Source organism: Passer montanus, unplaced genomic scaffold (assembly GCF_014805655.1).
Source record: "Passer montanus isolate IOZ18808 unplaced genomic scaffold, ASM1480565v1 scaffold7, whole genome shotgun sequence".
Lineage (NCBI taxonomy): Eukaryota > Metazoa > Chordata > Aves > Passeriformes > Passeridae > Passer > Passer montanus.
Window position 1 is genome coordinate 5978111 of NW_024372147.1, and position 23957 is coordinate 6002067.

At 36.9% G+C, this 23957-nt stretch overlaps 1 protein-coding gene across 4 annotated transcripts in view; it reads left to right on the plus strand.

Annotated features, from left to right (window-relative positions):
• The window catches only part of PIP5K1B (phosphatidylinositol-4-phosphate 5-kinase type 1 beta), a 97803-nt gene that overhangs the window by 16935 nt on the left and 56911 nt on the right, over positions 1-23957 (plus strand). For all 4 annotated transcript variants that reach the window (XM_039729896.1, XM_039729895.1, XM_039729892.1 and 1 more), the window contains 2 exons: positions 19649-19730; positions 20436-20504. In XM_039729896.1, coding sequence (XP_039585830.1) covers positions 20436-20504 — 69 coding nt within the window. In that variant the 5' untranslated portion in view covers positions 19649-19730. The remainder of the gene's footprint in view (positions 1-19648; positions 19731-20435; positions 20505-23957) is intronic.

The following is a 23957-nucleotide window of genomic DNA, read 5'->3' on the forward strand; positions in this document are numbered from 1 at the left end:
GTATTAAATGTAGAGCGAGAAAAAGAATACCACTTGTTCCAGTTTTGACTTTGTTGCACTAACAGCAGCTAGCAAAGGTGAGTGACAACAGTAGTAGAAACCGTTCATCGTAATATAACTAAATGGTGTAGTATGTAGCATGTAATGTAGACAGAATACATAATCTACATGTATACTAATTGTCTATCCATGTACTATCCATGTATAAAAGCTACTTATGAAGGGCTTTTCTGAACTCAAGTAAGATTTACATTTTATGTGTTTTCTTTCATTCCAATATGCCTGCTTAATGGCTAAAAAATGTGCTTTTTCAGAGATGAAAAGCCTATGCTGTTTTCAAAAGTCTGCTTTGAACAGTGGTATTTTTAAATTCCTTTTTGTTTCTAGTAAAATTGAGGTGACTGACCACAAGTTTGTGAGTACTTACAGAATAGATTTTTTCTGTCTTGAATTACATTACTGGGGGGTTGGGGGAATGGCTGTTAAGGAGGTAATTTCAAGCAACATTTTATTGGAAAATGTGTGAGTTAGGGTGACTTTCCTCTCACCCCGGTTCTATTTAGATCCTGTAAGAACTCTAATATATCTTGCATGATTCTGTAGTATTGTATGTATAGACTTCACAAGTTGCTTGGCCTGTAAGTGTCTATGCTTCAACTACATGAATGATTCTGTCTCTTGCTACTTGTCCCACTGCTGCAAGGGGATGTATATGTTTTTAGTAAGGTGCATAGTGCCTCCTTGAAGCTGTAAGCTGAAAGCTTCTTGTAAGCAAGTTAGAATACCTAATGTGCTTTTTGTGCATCTCAGATATTGAAATTGGAAAATACTCTTTCCAGTTGCACTGTTAAAGCATTAAGAGAGCTTTGCTATGCAGGCATGAAACCAATAAGCACTCCCTTTTCAGATTTCCTTAGTTCTCAAGAGAGGTGGACAAAGCTGTACTCCAGATCTTTGCAAACACTGATGGTTAAGCCTGACAGCCAAAATAAAGAAATGTATTCTTGTCTGTCATGGTGCTTCAAGAAGCATGCTCTGGTTCTGAAGCAGTTGTAATAAGTGCAGTTAAAACTCCCCCATTAAGTGCAGTTAAAATACCCCGTTTTCATATGGGATTTTATGAAACTGGGCTGCTTTTGCGAGTTTTTAAAAAATGTCTCCTCTGTGGTTATTGCTGGCTTCTCATAAAATGTGGTACACATAGTCCTGTCTGGAGCTGCAGCATATTGCAGATGCAGCCTCTCGGGCCTTCTCTTTTTTCAAATCCATCATTTCTTAAATCCAGGACTCTGTTTTGGTTTATGCTAAATGCAGCTTCAAAAACTACTATTTCAAGACAAAATAGTTTTTAAAAAGTTTCATGCAAATAGCTCTAGCTTTCTTTCTCAGAGAGTTTCCTTAAATACTATTCAGAGACAAAGTGCCTGTTGTAGGGTTGTGCACTATAATGCATGCATGTCATTTGACAATAAAAACTTTTACCAGTGGAAAGTCTTAGAGGGGAGAGAGTGTATCAGATTGAGGATGGCGGGTGAAAAGCCTTTCATTTTCTAGTCTGTTGCAGAACCACACTTTTTTTCCCCTGGCTTTCTGCACTGCATAAAGATGCACCAATAACTCATTTGCCTGTATTTTATCTACCAGAGCAATTTTTTCTGGAGTGGTCAACCTACCTCTCCTACTTCTTGTGTTTCTTTCTTTTTTCCTTATTCTTTTGAGATTTGTATAATATACTTGTTTGGGGTGACATTTACTGAGATTTATGTAGCCTGGCTCCTGTGTGAGATGTGAAATACTTTGGTCTTTCATTATTTATGCCCTAAAATGGGGATAAGAGATGCATCTTATATATGAGAAATACTGCTTTTATTTAAGTAAATGTAAATATATAATAAAATTATCTTTTACAAATAATAATGAGGGCTGGATTTTGTCGGACTAAGAGACACTGGATTTGTATTACTTTGTGTTCTTAATAAGTAATACAACAAAACTAAGATGTGTATGTATTAACAAAGTGTTATGCTATTGTTTCCTTAGGATTAGTTTTGCTATTAGTATTCTGTGAGATTATTTCTGAAGCTGCTGCAATAGAGGTGGGGGTTTTGTGACACAAGTACTTCAATTTTTTTTTTAAATTAAGAAAACCCAAAACAAAACAAAAGCCAGGGCCAGGTTCTGCAAGCAGCCAAGCATTAAAGCAATTTCACTAAGGCTGTAGTAATGCAAGAAGTAAGGGAAACACATTTCTTCAGAAACAACTTGCTTCTCTTATTTTTGAGCCATTTCTTCTGACACTGAAAGTTGTTCCCAGTGGAAATAATGGTGCATGGTGCTAAGTGATAACAGGAAGTTATATTGGGAGAAGTGTGCAGTGACAGAGTGCAGGAAGGTAGTGGTGAAACTTTCTCATATAGGAGCACACATACTGCAGCATACTGTCAAATTAGCATTGATTTAACGAGCTGCAAAGGCAGCCCTTGGACTTGTATCTCAAATTTAACACTGATAAAACGGTGTGTTCTGCAGAAAGCCTACTTGGAATGTATTTATGGAATGTCTTCATGTTAAAAAATACTAATAAATCTCTTTTGACACAGAGTGTTGGCGGGGGTGGGGTGTGGAAATCATGCTGTATTTTTTCCCTTATTACTAAATATGTATATTCCTGGTAAGAATTATGTAACAACAAGCTGCAAAATGGGAAAAAACAAATGTGTTTCAAGTTATCCTGAGAGCATTAGTATAGTTAATAGTGAAATCTGGAGATTAAGCTAGAAAATGTCTAGCAGGACTGTAGATCATTTGAAATCACAAAGATAGTCCAGATGTTAAAAAATAATTTTTTACCAGTTCCACTGAGGTCACAAAGGAACAAACCTGATGAATGACATATTTGTAGCTAGAAATGATGTTGTCATGTTCAGGATGTGGCAGTGTGAGAAAAATCCAGGCCTCTGTATGGTGTCTCCTCTTCTGTGGGATAAGAAACAGAGGCCTCAGTCAGTGCATGTTGAGTGTGGTGCTTCATATTTATACCTTGCAAGGACATGCAAGGTATAAACATGGTGTTTATACCATCATACAGGCTTGAGACTCAAGGTCTGTGCAAAAAAACAATAGATGGACTCCTTTTCTGCTTCAACAAAGCATACACAGGTTAGTTCTGCTAGTGTAGGATGAATATAAGAGTAAGAGAGTGCAAAGCTGTTTCAGTCATAGAAATACTTTCCTATGAAGTACTTTGTTTGTATACAAATAACTTCTGTCAGTGCAGAAGTAGGAGGACAACGATTTCCCTATCGAGACTGCTATGAATACTTCCGGTGCAAGATATGTGGAAAGATGATCAGAGGTCGGGAGCACCTTTCCTGTCAAGACAGGTTGAGAGAGTTGTAATTTTTCAGCCTGGAGAAGAGAAGGCTCCAGGGAAACTTTACTGCATCTTTAAGTACCTAAAGGGTACCTACAAGAAAGCTGGTGATGGGCTTTTGACAAAGCCATGTAGTGACAAAGGCAAAGACCAATGGCTTTAAACTGGGAGAAGATGGATTGGATATTGGGAAGAAATTCTTTACTATGTGGGTGATGGGATACTGGAACTGGTTGTCCACAGAATCTGAGTGTCACATCCCTGTCAGTGTTCAAGGTCAGGTTGGATGGGGCTTTGAGCAACCTGGACTACTGAGAGGTGCCATGCCAGTGGAGTTGGAAGAATATGATTTTTAAGACCTATTCCAGTCCAAGCCATTCTATGATCCTATAAACTGCTATACTAAAATTCACACATGAAAGCTTTTTGCTGGAATTGTGATCATGAGATGTAAATCACAGTAGTGATAGCCTGTGTTTATATCGCCGGGTCTATACTTAAGCTTCTATGTGAAAGAAAAACCTATGCATACAATATTTGGAATAAAAACCTATGCATACAATATTTGCATTTTCTGTTTTGTTTAATCTGTGATCTCTTTTGCGTGATATAATTGATAGAGGAAAACAAAGGATGCATGAGCAGTAGGTGCCCATGGTAAAGGCTCTCTGTTATTAAAAAAAAAAAAGTATTACAGAGGTAACATCACTCATTCAAACCTTTTCTGCTTTATTGTGATTGGGCTTCCCATCCCCATGAGGCTAATTTTGGACCCTGGTAACAGAGGTTGGAAAGAAATTGAAACTTATGCCTTTGTCCAATTTGCAAGAACAGTGTAACACAGAACTTTGGCCAAGTTGAGATTCACATCTTGCTCCTTTGACTGTGTCCCTTAGTTCAGAAGTTCCTTTTGTAACCATCAAATTATCCAAACAGGGAATAAGCAAATGTAGCTTTTTGCTATAGATCAATGTACACCTAGACTTCCAGATGTGTCTGTTTTGCTTGGAAAAACACCATTTGGAGGATCATCACAAATGTGAACAGTAATTCAATCTTAGTTGCCTGACTGGGTTTTAAAATATGCTTTACCTGCATCTCTACTAAAGATCAATGTATTTGAAATAACCATTCAGGAGGATGTTTCCCAATATCGACAGGATGTACTGCAGTAAAAGCAGTGTGTAATAACTTGCTGAATTTTTCAATATGTATTGTTGCTTTTGTTTTAGCATATATTTAATACCTCAGATTGATCCATCTGCAAATATTGCTGTACTTGATATAGTCCTCACAGAGATGCATTAAAATATGCCTTTTATTTTTTGTCTTTAATTAAAGAAAGGGGGAAAATTGTTTTCTTTGCTCTCTTTCTTACAGTACAACTATCATCTCTTTATTGACTTTTTAAATATATTTTTCCCTTCCCCTTAGTACCCTTTTGTCCATTCAAATGTAATGGCACTGAAGGCCTCTTTTTAGCAGACAAAAGCAGAAATCATTTCCTATGCATGTGTTTCCTGTTAACATGTACTTTCCTTCTACTTTGGTTCCCTTGGTCTTCATCCACTACTGCTTCCAATTCCTCTTTTCTTCCCAGTTCAGTTGTGCACAATCCCTTGTTGAGTCTATCCCTTCCCTTCTTGCCTTTTTTGCTCTTTATTTTTACTTTGTTTCCCATTCCAACTTGCTCCCTGTGCTCACTTGCACCCTTCCTGTCTGTTTTATGCATAAAAGTCTTCAAAGTGAAAGAAAGAATGCTTTTTAGCTGGATTTAGTTTTCTTGCTGTGAGGACATAAACAGTTCAAAGGAAATGGACAAAGTGAGAGACAGAGAGATAGACTTCCAGGAGCCTTGGCTGATTTCTCAGCAAAGAAAGGTACACACTCTCACAAAGATGCATACCATGCAGGTATGAAATGCCCCTGGACATTCCTCTTCTGTCCCCCCAGCCTCATACATGTCAGTTCTTGGGAGCTGTATTTGTTATGCAGAGTTCTTGTGCTACCTGTAACTCAATGGTATGAAGGAGATCCCTCCAAACCCAAGTTTGTGACCTGCTGGGCCCATTGATGCAAGAGGTTTTTCAGAGGCAGGTGTAGAAAAACAGGCCCCTACTATAGATTTCTACCAACATATTTTAGTAGAACAAGATATCCAGGATTAGTTATAAAATTATTTTTTCTAATTAGTTATATTAATTAGAAAACCGCATCATCTTTGCTATGATTTGGAGAAGCTCCTGAGAGAAGCATCTACCAAAAAACATTGCTTGACCACTGCCTTACTGCTGTGAGGGGAGATGGATTTGCCATCCACTGCTGTGTTAAGTCTGTGCATCTTCTTTCTGTCATTGCCTGACTTCACCATCACCTAGCAACTCCTTCATCCTCTCGAAAAAAACTGCAAGCTCAGACCTGTATCTCCAAACCAGTGCTTTTTACTGAAAACCTTTTGCTTTGAAGGGAGATGTGGATAATGTCTAATTTTTTCAGCTTTTATACCGGACCAGTGTTAGTCACTGCTTGTTAACAGCAGCTTTTTGAATGTGATTACACCTTCAGACTGGCCTTGTGAGGCATCTTAGTGTCTAGCCTTCCTCTCTGTCACTTTTGCATGTGCGTGCACTAACTCACACACCAGCTAGAGCTGGTAAACCTCAGTAAAGGTTTTTAGCTGATCTAAAACTAAAGGTTTTCTTAAGCTAATGGCTGCCGTTTACAAGCATGTGGGTAATGTCGTGCTCTGCAAGAAAATTGTTCATGTCACCATCACCATTTTTGTGACGACCTGCTGCACCTGTTTCTGGAGTGAAAACGACCATCTGTCTGCTCCCTGGCCATCCTTGCTGCTAGAATGATGATGAAGGGTAAGCAGGCAGGCTTGTCTGGCTGGCTCTTGTCTTGCAGTATTCTTGCCCTTTATTTGGCAGTCCTTGGTTACTAATGCTGGGCTGCAGCTCAGTGCTCTTATAACACTGCCATATTGCAAGCAAAACTGAAGGCTGGTTTATTTCTATAAAGTAAAAGCATAGCCAGCTAGAATGAAATTTTAATGAATATCACTTTTCTCTTACATAGCTAATCATCAGGGTCTGTATTCACAGGAATAAGATAGAAAACAGACAGGTTCAGGGACTACACACTGTTAACAACAACTCTTCAAAGGCAATTTTCTGTAAATGCATTTAAAATATGTGCTATTGAACATAATGATCTTTATCATCTCAGACTAAAACCCCCCAATCCAGTAGCCAGTAAAATTGCAGGCTGAAAAAGGTATTTATTTTATTTAATCAGATGTTCCAGCAGATTTATGCTGGGTAAGGAATATAATAAAATAGGCTATTGCATTGTACACCTTAAGTTGTAAGAACACTCTGTTCCTCGGATAGTGTGTTGACTGAATTGTTGGGCCTTTTCCACTTTAGTGTATGGAATCTTTATAATATTCATAGCCATGTTTAATCTTGTCAGAATCTTGTTCTTTTTCTAGTTAACAATTCATAAAACAGTATACATTGAGCAAAAACTGTGATTAGTTGTGTGGGTTTTTTTCTTTCTAAATGCTGAAAGCTGTATTTTTACCTTTTGAAGACTATGGTGTGGGCTGTTAACTGACTTAGAGATAATACTGGATGCTTTTTCTATCCTACTTATAATGATGCTTCCAACCCAGTTATAATGATCCAGTGAGAGGTGGAGATATTGTTTCAAAGGGCTTTTGTGTGAAGGAGGGAGATTCTTATTTAAGCCTCTCAAGAATTCAGAGACCTTTTAATTTGTGGGAAAACTCACACTCGTTTTCTTGGAAGAGTTCACAGGTTCTGGTGTCAGATTATGTATGGCTCTTCTACAAAGCTATCACCCACTGCTTATTCTTGTTGCTGGTGGTAAATAAACTGTCTTCTTTTTGTTTTAAGTCCTGTTCACATGTATATGGACACTTTTAAATTGAAATGGGCCAATTCATGTGCAGATGTGTTCTTTACTTATAGTGATAGCTTAAGATTTTGAATTTTCCTATAATATTTCCAGCTAGTTTATTTAAAGAAATCCAGCTAGTCATTTGCAAAGAAGTTCAGGGGGAGGGAGACTATGATGGTGCTTCTATATAGTTAGTTAACTTGCATTTTTTAAATACAAAAATGTTTAAAGTGGTGCAACTATATGTGGAGTATAAACAACATCTGAAGAATAATAGAGTGTTTCAGAACTGGCAAAAACATCTAGTAATGACTTCATCTTACTTTCTTGCTGCCAAAACTGTTCAGGGACAGGTTTTTCAATTTGGTTTGGCAAGTGAAAGACCATTGGAGACAATTTGTTTATGTCATTTGGCTGGAAATAACTACTTTAAAAGGTTTATTTGAAAACATTTGTAATGCCATTTAAAAATTCTGTGACTGTGTCCATGCCTTAAAACAGCTGTGCATGTTTCTTACCATGATATACCTCATGTTACTTAATGTTAGTAGGGTAGATGTGTGTGTTGATGTGGTTTGTATTTGTATGTTACAGTGCAGATATGCTTGTCATTCAGCTGAGTGCCAAAGCATACTGTTGGGAAAAAAAAGTAGGCACTCGCCCATTCTGATCTGTTCATCCAAGACATGGCTTGGAGAACAATGATGCCTTTTCCTGGTGTTAAAAATTTAAGAGCCAGACATAGTTAAAGGATGAGGGGTTTTTACATTAGTATTTTAAGAAGGATCCTTATCGGTGCACCACTTCACCAAGGTGGGATGCGCCACAATGCGCACACAGCAGATCACGTGTACACAATTTATAGACTTTACAAATCAGCATATCTAACAAGGACATCCCAAGGGGAGGCCTGGATGAATGGCATGGATGTGCCGCAATGCGCACACAGCAGATCACGTGTACAATTTATAGACTTTACAAATCAGCATATCTAACAAGGACATCCCAAGGGGAGGCCTGGATGAATGGCATGGAATTCCCCCATGCATGGAATTCCCCTGTGGATGGGCCAAATTTCTGGTTTACAGATATATTCTAGAGAGGACATTGGTTTCTCAAGATAGTGTAGGGTTTTCTGGCCTCCTGCCATGGGGCCTTTAGGAAGTTTAGTCTCCTGGCCTAACAGAATACTAGGAATACACTAAGTTATCAGACTTAAGGAATTATAAATATGCATGTTAAGAGTACTGAGGATACATGAAAGTTATATAAAAGGTATACAAAAGAAAAGCCAAAAAATCATCTTGGCATGGACAGAAATATATGATCCCTTATAAGGGCAGTAGTAACCTTTACATTTAAGCAGCCACATTCCAGTCAGAGAATGGAATAATTTTACAAATATTGTGACAGATCTTTTAGTTCCCACATTGCAGTTCTACTGTAGTGGCTGCAAAATATTTGTCCTGGTTTGATGACAGGAGCTCTGACAAATATCACTATTTCCTTACATGCTGAGCAGTTCTTTACTGAATTGGTTTCAGAAATTCATATTATTGTATTAGTCATGTTTTTTGAGGGTTTTTTTCATCCTATGTAGCTTCTGAAATAGTTCTTTTCTCCCTTGAAACTTTCTCTGTGGTTTAAAAAGAAATGTGTTAGAGAGCTCCTTTAAACCAAGAAGCCTCCAGCTTTTGTCCTTTACAGGGCATTTCATAAAATGGGATTAATACTTTCCTTTTATATAGCTTTTTGAGTGATTTCAGAAATATATCTGAGGAACTTCTGCTCTATAGGAAACTGAGAGCTCTTAATCAAAGGATCTCTGGTGATGTAGGATTTGTTTTCTGCTGAGGCTGGTACAGGATGTTTTTTTCAAGTCCTTTTCAAGAGTAAAGTAAGCTTTCTATTAAATGCCAACCAAAGTTAAGTTGTAGGGGTCCAAGGGAAGCATCTACTAATTGCAGTTTTAGCTTTCCTGAAGGAAAAGAGTGTGAGAGATTAATTGGTTGCAATAGATTTTCTTACTCAATGGGGTAACTTAGAGTATCTCTCATCTTGAATTTATACACAACTTTTGAATTGGGTACTTAGATCATTTGTCTATACCCTTTCTTTAGTGACCTTATTTTTCGTACAAGCTAGGCACCTGAAAAACAAGTTGCTGTATGAATATACATTTGGGAACCTCACCTTAGCCATGCATTTCCATTTTCTCTCAAGCTAATGTTGAACAGTTCAGGTGCTGTTGCCTGGCCCATCGAGCTCTGCTGCTAATCCTTCTTTCCATCTGTTTCTCAGTCTTGTTTCCTGGTATTATCACTAGTGGACTGGTGAATCTGAGGTAATACAAAATTATGTGGGTGATTGAAACAGCTGGGTCAATTGGTCTCCCCTCCATTGTGGATCAAGGGTCTAACAGTATTCATTACCTTCTTCATTCCCTCCCAAGTTTCTTTTTTATCTTAGGGATGACCATAACAAAGCTGTTATAAGGAGTTTCATTACGGTTGCTATTCTTTGGTAGGTTACTTTTTTTGTTAGTTTAATTGTCTAAGTGAGTTCTGGGCAGGAGTAGCACTGGTGCATAATAATGATGCTATCCAACACATGCTTGAAAGGCAGGACCACAGCAGCATCAGCCTGGACCAGCTGAAATTGTTGCAGATATCCAGTCTGAGTGATACATAGTGATTCAATGGAAACACGGAGGAGTCATGGCAGTAACCAGATCTTTTTCTTCCTTCAAGACATTATCAACTACTTTCTAAAAGTTGTCTAATCTGTCAAAAGGATCTCAAATATTATCTGTCACATCATCCATCATCCAGGGTAATCTCTTCTACTCTTCACCTGTCTGTTTGCAGCTGTATGGAATGGCACTCAGCTGGAGACAAAAAGGGGATTTTAAAATACTTGAATTTATTAGATAATGTTACTGCTGAACAGTTTAACTTAATTCATTGTTAATTCAATGTTAATTCATTAACAGCTATATGCACAAAAGTTATACTCAGAGGACCTGGGGAAGAAACTACAGAGAACTTGAAGATCGTAATAATCCAGTCATGCATTGAGTTCAGTGTTTCCATGACATATCTTTCTGCAAACTTTGTTGTGAATAATTGCATGCTGATATGAAAATGGCCTAAACAATTCCCAGCAGTGTAACTCATAATTTATGAGTTACCTGTGTAGAACTGATGCACAAATTATGCCATCTGTTTCAGTGCATGCAAATTATTTTAACCACAGCTTTTTTGTGTTGTCCACCCAAAACTCTCAATGTTCTTTAGAGCAAAGAATTCTTATTACCATTTTTTATTTGTGCCTGTGTTGTAAAGTTATGTTTGCATAGCAGTTTTAAGTGTGGTTGACCTCCTTTTGAAGAGTTCTTATTATGAATGTATTTCTTATCAAAGTAACTTGTCCTTTGCTTTTCTGCTTTTTATCTTGCTTGTTCAGTCTATTCTTTTTATACTTAATCTTCTCCAAGTCCATTTGACCTGTTTTTCTTTTCTCAAATGACTATTTCTGCAGTTTCAAATTACTAAAGCTTCTGGGCTGAGCAAATTACTCTTTTATATCTATTCCTCACCCAGCAAGGTGGGATTATGTGCATCTCTGTATCATTCCTTTAGAAATGCACACCTTCACTGATCTTCTTTTTGCCATACATGAGATTTCATTCCCCATGAATCTTACCTGCTGCTTCTATGAGTGAAGCAGCTTGCTGTGCTTTTCTTTCAAGAAATCATAATCACAGTGTTGCATGATCCCTGTCACTCTATTTCTCATGTACCATTAGAGACAAATGTAGAAGAATTTTCCCTCTCCTTGTGCCTTTTTCCTTATCAACCATTTGTCTCAGTGCGTAGCAGTATTTTATTGGACAGCATGCATTACGTGGTGGTTTTATCTCAAAGTGCAGTGTCTGATATGTGTTAGTAACAGTAGGCCATTGCCATATCAAAGTTGCCAAAGTAAAGGAGCAGAACTCTGATTCTGGGCTCTGCCAAGTCTTCTACCTGTGCCCTTCACTGTGATACTACCTAACTTATATTGCTTACTGTTGTATATAGCATGCAGATGTTTCCTTCTTTCAGTTGTTTCAAAGAAAACCCTATCTTGACACTTTTATTAATTTGTAATTCCAGATGGCTTTATAGAAAGCTTGCTAGTCTTCTAAAATGTGCTGTTATTGTGCTATTATTGTAAAAGTGCACGTGAAATCAGAATAGTGAAAACATAAGTAGCAATTGGGAAGTCTTCTTTGGCTATGTACAAATATGCCTTTCTGCTTTGTATGCTTTGAGACTGTTACTAAATAATGAGAAGTAAATGGGGGCATTTCACTTTGTGAAAGGAGGGCCTGTTAACCGTTTCTGCAAGATACACAATTTGACGTCAGTTATGTCAGAGATCAAATGTTTGTTCTTTCTGATTGCTGATCTGAGCTCACTGATTTGGAAAAGCCCCATGGTTATTAAGACATCAACACCATCTAGTACACAGTAGAAAGTTTGCTCTGCTTTTACAGATGGTGTTTGGCAAGACGTAAGAGATCCTCAGGTGCTTCTGGGGAAAGCAGAAGACACAATATTTGACATGTTTAAAATGTTAAGTAGGCTAATAGGGGATAGAGGAGTGAGATAGATTTAAGGCCCTCAGAATGAAGCCTTGAATTTGGAAATTCCTGGAGGAGGAACAAAACCCAGCCCACCTCTTCCATGCAGAATCCACAAAATACAGAAGTTACAAATTAAAATCTGTGTGCTTTGTTGAATGAGGACAGTATGCTGTATTTCCAAGGACTTCTACACTTTGGCTCCTTCAGTGAATTTTCAGTTTTATTTGCATTGTTGTAAAAAAGTTTCCATCTGAAAGAATCACAGCAGATTATTTTTGAAACTAAGGATATGGTTTGTAGCTATAGTTTGTGATGCTGTTCCTGCAACCCTGGATATTACAATGGTAGTGCATTTCAACTTGAAGAACTGGTTAGTGCATAAGGACTACCACTTTAAATGGAAGAGGAAGGGAGTCTTGTAGGTTCTGGGTAATCAGATGTATTCTGAGTATTTGTAGGCTTTGATGGAAGTGGTATTTTCTGAAGTTCCACATTTTAATTTTTTTTCCTATCTGAAAGTTAAAGGAGGAAGATAGATGATCTGACATTTTTTGCAGTAAATCAAAGCATTACAATATGAATATTGGTTTTTTTAGTATGAATAGTATGATAAACTTTTCAAATCCAGCCAGCAAACTAAGAAAAAAATACCAGTCCTATTATGACATTTTTAAAAGAAATCCAAGTACTGTGCTGTATTCCTGAAACTGGGGGGAAGAAGGAGGGGAGCGCAACTGTAGAAATCAAACAGTATCAGAATCTTAGCATTGTGCTCAGATTAGTTGCTGAGAGACTAAAAGATCTGTCAGGGCACTGAAACTAATGTGTGTTATTAAAGCTAGGTAAATAAAGGTGGTGTGAACAGCTGACATGACTTAGAGTAGATGAACAGTCTAAATGGCAGTTTTGTGTTTGTTTTTGCTTGCTGCTTTCACTGTAGCATTTTTGCTGGCCTGATGCTATTACAAAGACCAGGAGAAAGATGAGATTTTTTTTTTCCCTTTTACTTTATTTGTGAATTTAATAATTTGTGTACTACTTCTGATTTTCATCTTATTATTTTTGAGGCAAAATAAAAAACAAAAAAATCAGATAGGTAGACTAATCAGGGCTTCCCCCCCCACCGTTTGGTTGGCTTTTCTTGTTAGGCATCACAGACTCCATAGTTTCTGATCTGCTTTTTTTAGCTCTTCACTCTGAAATTGTTCATTATAGCATTAATTAGCAAGAACAGCATTTTCCAGTTTTCACAAGTACTGTCACAGATTTTACACAGAAGATTTTACTTTAAGTCACGCTTAAAACCTCCATAATTAGTTGTGGGTTAGGAGATCTTCACAGTGTTTCACACCTAATTGGGGTTTTTCTTTACTTTTTCCCTCCTTCTTCTTTAAATTCATATGACATTTCCTTTTTTTTCTGTCAGATAGAAAAGATAGATTTTTTGAATTACTTTTTTAGTGTCATAAATGAATGGTGTTTATGATGCAGTAAAAAGTTTGCTCTACTTTTGCAGTAATAGAAATAAGAGATCTTTCAGTACTTCTGCGAAGAGTGGAAGTCACAGCAGTTGACAGTAGAGGTTTATTAGGCTGACAGGTATTATAGGGATTGGGTGGATTAAATGCTCTCAGACTGAAAATCCAAAATTTTTTAGATTTGAAGCTTTTAATGACTTTTAAATGATTGTTGGTGAGTCCATTGCAACATGTAAACATTTACTTCATTATCAGGATACATCAACTTAAAAATATGTACGTTATCTTTTACTCCTCAGATGTTTCAGGTATGGGAGCATACAGATTTGATCTTAGATATCTACATGTCCTTCTGGTACAAATTGAATATATTCCACAAACTGGCGTTTGGTATATTATTTAAAAATTAGCTGAATTGTGTGTATATTTTTTTTCCTTGTAACTGAGTGGCTACATACATTACTTCAATTTTTATTTGGAGGCTGTGTAACTGCCCGAGCACTCATAACACGTATTAAAAAAATGTTCTGTGACATTAAAAGACATAAGGTTTTTGGAGAGGGAGTTAACTTGTGATGACTGTTGAGAAAGCTGTTGGATCTTTGATGTGTTGTTCCTTTTACCGCTCTGCATTAAATTATGCTTCCTTTCAGTTCTTTAGATCTGTGTATTGGCACTCTGCCTAGTAGTGCTTGCAGGTTTCTAAACACCACTCTTCATTGTCTGATAAACTCAGAAGGAAGGCAATTAAACCATGAAAATTATAGTAGGCATTGTTTTTAAAGCATGGAGAAAAGTTTCTTTAAGGAGCTAAAATGTAATAAAACCAATAGAAGTCCTACTATTCACCTAAAGCTAAGTCATTTGCCTCTTCAGCCTTCTGAAAATAGTGCTTTGCATGGATTTTGTATGGAAACAATTTTTCTGTGTCTCAGAAGATTTTTTTGTGTCCCAAACCTCTTAATTTACAAATAATCTGATAAATAATCCTACTGTTCAAATTCTGCTGGAGAGGCTAGGGAAAAATGATAGACAGTTTTGACTGACCTAAGTTTAGGTCAGTCAAACTGAACTAAATTTGACAGTGGTTCAGAGTGCCAGTGGTTCAGAGTACCAAGTTTCATGGAATAATAAGATAAAATGAGATCCAATTCGGAAATCCAGTGCGGTTGTGCATATTGTATTAGTTGGCAGAGAATCCAGACAAGAGGGAAACTTTATAAATGCATCATCTGCAAGAAAAGTTTGTTCAGTGCCTAAGAAGGTATGAACTCAAATCTTTATAATTTCAAAGAAATAGGGGAGTTAGCTTTAATAGTGCCTTTTGATCTTGGAGCTGCCTTCAGGTAGCTCCAAGGATACCATGAATGGTTTTTGGGTACCTGAACTATGGGTAGGGGAAACACAAGAGAACAAGTAGGAAAAGAGTAGCTTTTCATCAGTGAATATGTATTCATGGATTTCTTCCACTGTAGAGCATTTTTGGCTTGGAAGACTTGCCTGTTCTGGCAAAATTTTGTGTAACAAAGGTCTCCAGCTTCACACTAGAACTGCAGTGTATGACTGTCCCCAGTGTGGTTTGGTGGAGGAATGCTGTCTTAAGAGATCTGCAAGTCCTTTTAGTGAGTTGAAGAACTGACTTTAAAAGCTACTCTCACAGCTTCCATAAGGAAAATATGTCTGAACAAATCTCACCAGTAAGACTTTTGCAGTAATGGAATGAGTATGCTTTTCTTAGTTGTCTTAGAAGCTGCTGCTTCAAAGTAGTAACAGGGGAGACAGGAGCTACAAAGGAATTTGACCTGATGATTCCTTTTAATGGACTTCACTATAAATGCTGTTTGTAGGACTAGAAATTCTTGTCAGCATCCTTACATGTTGTACTGACAAGTTGCTGTGATCAAGAAAGAATGCAGTCTTGGTGGTGAACTCCCACTGTTACTTAGGACAGATAGAATTACTATTCTGATGATCTTTTTTTTTTGTATGGTTCTGAGTTAGTATCATTGGTATGAATTTAATGTAAGAGTCTTTGTGCATTTCTGCGAAGAGAGCTGCCACATTCTGAGAATTTAGTGTCCTCCTGGAAAAAGAGAACTATTAAAGGATTAAGAACAGTTAAATAGGTAATTGAAATCCACAGAACTATGAGAATGAAGTTGCTGGATTGAGTCGAAAATTGTGTATTCCATCCCAATGCATTCACTTGCCAAAAAAAAACCCCAACCCAAAGTGTTTCTGAAAATGCATTTATATGTTTCAGACTGAAAAATCTGCACTGTACCATCTATTTTATTTGTATATTATTAGTATTAAACATATGCATGTTTAATTGTTTATTCAATTATTCAATTGTTTATTGAATTCTTTAATATCTAGTATTCTCCCTCTGCCTAATGGAAAATTTAAAGCTTCATTTAATCTTGTTTCATCTTTTTTTTTTTACTACTCATATTTGAAATTAAAGATTACACCTGTGAGAAGTTATAAATATGTTTTCTTTTGTGTGAGGTTTCTAACTCACTGCAGAAGCCTAACAGCAGCACACCCAGGGATATGTCTGTAAAAAAGCTATGAAGAATATTTAAATTTTAACTAACATTCAGAACAAGAACACGTAATTACATGTAATGAAAAGTTACATGGCTTTTATTTGGAGTGTATGATTCCTCAACAACATGTTTTATTAATGCTTTAAAAAAATTCTTTGTTTAAGAAAGTGGTCTAAATGTACTAAGAAATACATTCTCCAAAAAAACCCAAAACGTTTTCATGGTAATGGAAAAAAAGTAGGTCTGATTTTTGGTTGAATGAACTAATACATGGGCCTGTAGGAATCTAGCAATAGCATTTTTCATGGATGTTGGCTTTCACTGAAGTTGTTGGAAGTTCTAAAGTTAACTTGAAATTGAGCTGAGAGGCCATTTGGGTGTAAGGTACAAATACCTGTTCATGTGAGCTGGGCCTCAGCAACTGAGGTTGTGTAAAAACAGCTGGTTATTTATTATCTGGAAAAATGAATACCTTATGCAGTTAGTAAAAGATAAATTTTGACTATATAAGGAACATAGAATTAAAAATTCAAGAACAAGAAATCAAAGCTGGGTAGGAAACTCACATTTGCTGTCTGTCATCTCTGTTCCAAAATGCCAGCTATGTGGTGGGCAGCGTAGTGTTGACATTGTGGGCTTCTGGCTGATCAGAGAAAGAAAAAAGGTGTCCCTGTAGCTCTAGAGGAAAATGCATATGGCACTTTTCCCTCAGAGTGATGGAAATTGCAGTTTGTGTTAGTTAAGAAGCATGTGGTTCTATGATTATAGTGTGAGAAACTAAACTGTGAAACTTTTTTTTTTTTCCTGAAGCATACATTGAATAGATTTTTTTTTAAGTCTGCATTTAGGACTTTGAGCAGAAGGCTGGAAATGAAGACTGTAATCTTGTATTTCATGAAGACAGTAGTTTTTATTGAACGTAAGATTTGTGACCAAAATGTTGACCCTTCAGGAGTATTTAGGAAAAAAAAAACTCTTTCAATTCCCTCTGTACTTTAATGTTTCTCTTTCTTTGTTATCAGGCAGGATAGCATCTAAGAAGCTGAAGTTGAGATCTTTATAGCCATCTTTCACTCACAGTTTAAGCCCAGACAGCCACTGAGCCCCACACACTGGATCACTCACTACCCCCTGATGGAATCAGGGAAAGAATCAAGAGGGTAAAAGCGAGAAAACTCAGGGGTAGTGATAAAGACTGTTTATCTCCAAATAGGTAAATCAAAGGCTGTGCATACAAGCAAAGCTAAACAAGGAATTCTTTCACCGTTTCCCATGGACAGGAAGGTGTTCAGCCATTCCCAGGAAAGCAGGGCCCCATAAAATCTAATGGTGACTTGGGAAGGAAAATACAGTCACTTTGACCATCCTCCCTTCCTTCTTCTCTCAGCTGTATATGCTGAGCATGATGCCATGTGGTCTGGAATATCCCTTTGGTCTGCTGGGTTCATCTGTCCTGGCTGGTTTCCTTTCCCAGCTCCTTGTGCATTCCCAGCCCAGGCATTGGAAGGATGCAGCAAGTCTGCAGAAGAGGCCTTGATGCTGTATAAGCACTATGCAAGACTAGAAGACATCCCTGAAGTATCAGCACTCTTTCCAGCACAAGTCTAAAATGTAATCCCACTGTAGCTACTGTGAAGAAAATTAACTTAATCCCATCGAAAGTCAGCATGCTGCAATATTTCTGAAATGAAGTGTTTTCTTCCTCTACCCGCCCCTACCTCACATCTTATTTTATTGTGAGCTTTTCCTTTGTCAGGTAGATACAGAGATTGAGAGTCTTAGTTCCAGTAGTCCCCTGCTATGGTAACAAAAAAATAAATAGTTGTAGCTTAGCCTGGAAGTGTGTCCAAGACTATAAGTTGTGACCTGGCTTTGAACTGTTAAACCTCATCAGAACTGAGAGAGTAGCTGTTGCTCTGTGCATTATAAAGCATATGAGAAGGCACTGTGTGCTACTGCCTCAGTAGCTCTAGGGCAGGAGGAAAATACACAAAGTAATACTTGCTTTGCAAAACACTCTTAGCATGGAACAAGAGATGGTTGTCCCAGCACAGATTTTAAAAGATGTTTAACACTACCACAGTTAAGATAGAGCAGTGTGTTCTGTTTCTCAAAAGATTGGAACAAAAATAATTCTATTCTAAATGCCTTTAGGAAATGAACTCTAAATGACACATACAGGAAAAATTTACCTTCTTTATGGTGTACGAGTTTTTACACTTGGTAGTTATTGAACTTGGTCTCTTGTTGTCTGTTTTCTATTGTTGTCAGCATTGCTGGGGTATATTTTCACATAAGTGAAGTGTTCTTGAATAATTTGTCTGTCTATGCTGGGGGAAAACCAGGCTTTTCTCCCATGTCTAGCATGGGTGCTTTCTTCAGCTAACTTACTGAATGAAAACTCCCGTGCTGCATTTATGTTTGGCTTTTGCTGAGTCTGTGTGCTCGTAATTTAGGAAGTTTTGTGTGTAGTGGAACATCATATTCAATAGTATCAATAGTCTTGGGAGGTATGTGGACAACAACAGCTTGGCTGGGGATTAGTGTTTTAACCCAGTGATCAGTTATTTTAAAAGCCATCTACTTGTAATTAAAATGATATTTCCTACAAAAACTGTCTTAACAAGTTCTTGATGCCTTTGTGTACTGATAGAGTTGTAAGCATGGGTGAATATTAATATTAAATGTGTGAACACAGATGAGTAAGGTAACTACATACAATTTAAAAAGCTATAAAAATGAAGTCATTGTCTTTAAATAGGAGTTCAGTGTATAGCAGACTGCTAATACACATCCAAATGAAGGAATTATTAATTAACACACATTACTTACATGGAGGCTACAATGAAGAATGCGGTTAGCTGCAGGAGGAAGATACTGGTATGCAACGTAAGAAGTGTGTTTTTCTAAGGAGGCATTGTTTTCTTCTCAGAACCTCCAAGTTTCTATTTGTTGTGTGCCCCCATCTTTTTTTTTTTTATTTTTTTTTTTTTTTTTTTTTGGCTCAAGTGCTTCTCTAAAGAAAAGGAAAGGAATATACTGATTTTGACTCCTTTTATTAAAAGGTTCCTTGGTACTGTACTCTTTAGATTAATGGAAAATTAAAATCAGTGAATGAGACCTGAGAATACTTTCTTAAACCAATTTTTATTTATGTACAAGATGCTATTTGAACTGCTTAATGAAAAAGTGAGATTGTCTTCTCATTTAAGGTGTCACTAGATTTTTTTTTTTAATTTGTAATCTGCAACTTTTCAATGTGCTGTCTTCCAAACCATCACAGCTATTTTTAATAAGTGTTTGGAGATTATAAGGCTATAAGATTAATAACACATGTAATTACACAACACTCCAGAGCATATATGTATACTGCTCTACATAAATGTTTTATTGTAGAGTTGCTTGTGCCACAGGGGTAAAATATCTAGGGCAAAAAGGAATTAGTCTGCACTGATTCCCTCCTGTTTAATACTGCCAGTTTCTAAGTATATTAACCAAGTTAAAATATGTTTTAAGTATAGTAAGTTCCAAGTATAGTAACCAGGTTATTTGACATGATTCTTAAAAAGCCTCAATTGTAGCTGAATGCTTGCTTGGGCTGAAGAATAGTAATAAAAGGAAATCTACAGCTATTCTGTGAGATGGAAATTTGTTAAGACATAGTTATGACAAATATTTCTTATAATAGGTTGTGAAAAACATTACAACTACCAATGAATGGCTTGATCTTCACTCTCAGCTCCAGATGACCTGTTCTGTTGTTCATAAGGGTAAGTATAATTCCCTTGAGAAAGTATTGATAAAATATAGAATTATTTTAAACCATGTCATTGTGCCTTTTTGTTTCGTTTACTTTGGCAGATGCACTCAGGGTGTCTGACCAAAGTGATCTCTATCTTAGTGGTTTATCCTTGGTCTAGAATGGCTTTACAGCTCTGATAAGATACAATGTAAAATAGAGCTAATAATGCCAAGGCTGTGGCTTCGATCCCTGTATGGGCCATTCATTTAAGGATTGGACTCAGTGATCATTGTGGGTCCCTTCAACTCCCAATATTCTGCAATTCCATGTTATTCTATGGTTCCCGTACTACTTTAAGGAGATACAGCATATTGATGAAGCCTAGGACCTTAGACTACTGAGACATACCACTGAATATTTGGCTCACAAGCTTCATAGTTTTGCTCTTTCAGGAACATCTCATGTAATAGGCTGAGGATCATGAGTTCACTGCATACTGGTGTGGGGAAAAGCAGCAGAGTCATGTAGAATCAGTCGTATGCTGCATGTATTCCTGGGCCAGTGCTGTCCTTTTAGTCTGTGTGGAAAATACTTACAAGGAATATCCTAGATACATCACTGATCTCTAAAACGTTTGAATTTAGCAAAAATGGATAATAAATTATATGATTTTTCTGAACAATTACTTTTGTAAAGCAAATGCCTTCCTTGTAACTTAAGCTTCTGTTATTAGATGTCGTCTGTTACTGAAAATGGAGACGTTACTGCTGGAAAGCCAAATGAAGAGAAAACATATAAAAAGGTAAATAAAACCTTCAACCTTTTTATTGTATGTTTTTCCCTTCATGTCGGTAATTCAGATCTTCTGTGTGTGAATATATTTTAGAACTGATTAAAACCAAGAACAAATAAAACGTGTTCCATGGGTTTTTTAAAATTACTTTATCCCTTCTGTGAAATCATAAGGCATTTCTATCCACCACAGAGCTGACTATTGTTTCATCCAGCTTTAAGGTATACCATCTTGCTAGATTGATAGAAATTCTTTGCTCTTAGCAACAGATACATCTCTAGGCTTAAACACTGTTGTAAGAAATTTACTAAGTTTCCAAATGGTTTGAGTGTTTATGTGACGTGTCTAGACTGCAAACCTGAAAAGCAAAGCACCTTTCTAGCACTTTGCCAAGCAGACCACTATTTGTTTGCTAAGTATTTTTTAAAAAAGAAATGTGTAAGAGAGTACATATTTAATGTAGGAGCATGCATCAATAGTCCATTTAGATATTGCTGATAGTGGTTTGGAGTTTTTCTGATATTGATTGTCTGTGACCAGCATTATTTAGGTCCACTAGCAATTTTGATAACCAAGCTGAGCTATAAAAGCAAATTTTTCTTTACATGTTTACACAGCCAAATTGTTAGCTACTGAATTTGATCACTACTTTGACAGATCATCTTAAAGAAATGGTGGTTATGTTTTAAAATTAATTCTGTAATCTAGCCCAGTTGTCCACATGCTTCTGCAGTACATACAGTGATTAGGATTTTTAATTTCTGGTTGTTGCTTACAGTACTGCTGGTAAAAGTCAAGGAGATTAATAAGCTATTACTTTTACCACCCCTTTTCCTGGCAGTTATGTTGGCAGTACCTTGGTGGCCTTAGCATTCCAGATAATTTTCCAGACAGGAAAGGAAATAATGTTTGTTTTGAATACAGGTTAGTTTAAGTTTCCCAACTGATGATTTTAAAATGTAGAAGTCAGAATTTGTCTTGACAATTAGTATGAGAAAGGAAGAAACGTTCACTGCCTGAACTTCTCCAGCTTTATCTTGCTAGACTAGACTAGTAATAGCTGTAGGAAAGCTTCCATTCCCCCAGTCATCCCACATACTCTTCTACGTTCCTTTTCAACTCTAAATTCACAACCTTTCAGAGGAAGCTGTAGAAAGTCTTCTCACTATGGCACAAATTCTACTGTGTATCTATTGGAAGTACCTCTGACAAGACCTGTGATTCACAGCCACATCACACTCACAGATCATAGTAAATGTCACCTCCAAGCTCTGTCCCTGAACCACCAGTTGTTGTATCGTATGCCAATTTATTTCCTTTTCATATAATTACACTTTCAGTTGTTCTGTGTTCAAGATCCTATGCTGCATATGCCCCTAAAAGTTTAGTATTTTTATCTAATAGTATCATACTCCTCCTTTTTGCCACAATTTTAATAAAATATTAATAAATTTTGATCTCAAAATTTATCCATGCAGGGCTAACTGCCTGATGCCTCACTTTTAACTATGTCTCTCTTGTCTTAAGTCAAATTCCTTAGAAACTTTGCACCTTCTGTAAAATCTTGAAGACTGCTTGAGCAGGGAGGTTGGTCCAGGTGACCCTACTGGTGGTCCCTTCCTAAACCACTCTGTGATTCTGTGATCCTCACCTCCTTCAGATAATCTATATACATTGTTTCTTTTTTTTAAATGGTTGTTCAGAGGTATAAATAGTATATGTCTGGAAGTATAGGGTAAGCATAGTAGGACATCTGTTCATCAGAAGCATTTAATATAATTTCTCATTTAATTCCATGGTTTTAGGTAAGTTACACAGAGAAATCGTGCTCTGTAGAAGGCTTGTTTGCAGACAGAAGCTGCCTGTCTTAAATTGCCCACAGGTGTTCCATTTACAGTTCTCCAGTCACATATTGTTACATTTGTTTGATTGAAAAATACTTATAGTCCTTCCCGTGACTTCCTGTGCCACTTTCTCCAGAAGTCCAGCCTGCGGAGGATCTTGTTTCCACAGCTGGTGCTTTTTCAGCTACTTGGGCTGTTTCAGGTAGTTATAACTGCTATCCGCGTATTACAAAATTCTGTAGTAATGACTGTTTTTCACTGCTTAAGTTAACTTTAGTCAGGTGAAAACAAGCTATCTGCAGAAGAGCACTTGTGACTTCACCCGTGATAAAACTTTCCAGAATAATAAGTAGACTGTAAGGCTGTCAGGTTTTTCTTTGGAATTTTAGATTATTGCAATATTTCCTTAATTTGTTTGTTCATCTCAGCTAAAATAGAGGTAGGTAACATCTTTATCTGAATTATCTGAATTAATTAAGTCTTCAGCTCTTCAATTTCCTACAGTAGTCAGCTGACTTGCCATCTGCATGAATGTAAACATCTTGAGGTCCCAATAAATTTCTTGCATTACTACAACATTGTGAAAGGGCTTGCATGAGCATTGCAAGCCGTTTCAGACTCTGAAATGCATAACTGGACCAAGACAGAGCATGATTTTTATTATGAATCATGCTCCTTCTTTCCAGTGTTTTCTATGTACCTTTCAGTTTTTCTGCTGCTGTATTTTGACATAAATGCTCTTCTGGCTTTTAATTGTTTCTTTTTATGTAGTCAAAGTCTCGAAACAAGTGGGAACACAACTTTCTGTTTATTGGTTTTGGGGTTTTTTAGATTTTTGGGTGTTTTTTTTCTTTTTTTTGGTTTGTTTTTGTTTGGTTGGTTTTTGGTTGGTTTTTTTGATGTCTTTTTTTTTTGGGTGTGGGTTTTTTTTTTCTCCCATTTGAAAATCAGGGTGTTTTTCTCTCTTTTAAATGATGTTTTTTGAGGTGGGGCTGCTAGGCTATTCAGCTGCATGCATTTTTTACAAACATTATAATCTGAAACTGCTTATGGATTTTCTGTCTATTTGTAAATTTTGAGAAGTTGTTAAGTCTACAGTGTGAATATGAATAATAATGTGTTTCAGTCACCCAGATCAAAGAACTTGGTTAATGAAAGAGACACTTCATAGATATATGTTCCATGCAGTTTTAAGGTAGAGAATTAAAATAGCTTTAAGATCAAAGAAATTGTAAATTGTGCAGACTGTGGCCAGTTTTTTCAGGGTGGAGGGTTTTTTGTTGGTTAGCTTTTGTTTCTTTTGCTTTTGGTTTGCGGTTTTGGATTGGGTTTTTTGTTTGTTTGGGTTTGTGGGGTTTTTTGTTGTGAAGGTTTTTCTCAGAGAGAAAAAGGGTAAGGGATAGAAGAGAGACTGGTTATTTGTTCCATTGCATGCTTGCAAAAATCAGGTCATCAGACTATAGTTTCTCTTGGATATCTGTATCCAGTCACAGACATCTGGAGTATGCACTTGCTGCTTTTTTTCATTTCCTCTCTATTTTGCAGACTTTGTTGTGAGAAGTTGCTGACACACATGCAGTTTCTGCATAGCAATGCCATCAATCACACAAGCCCTGAG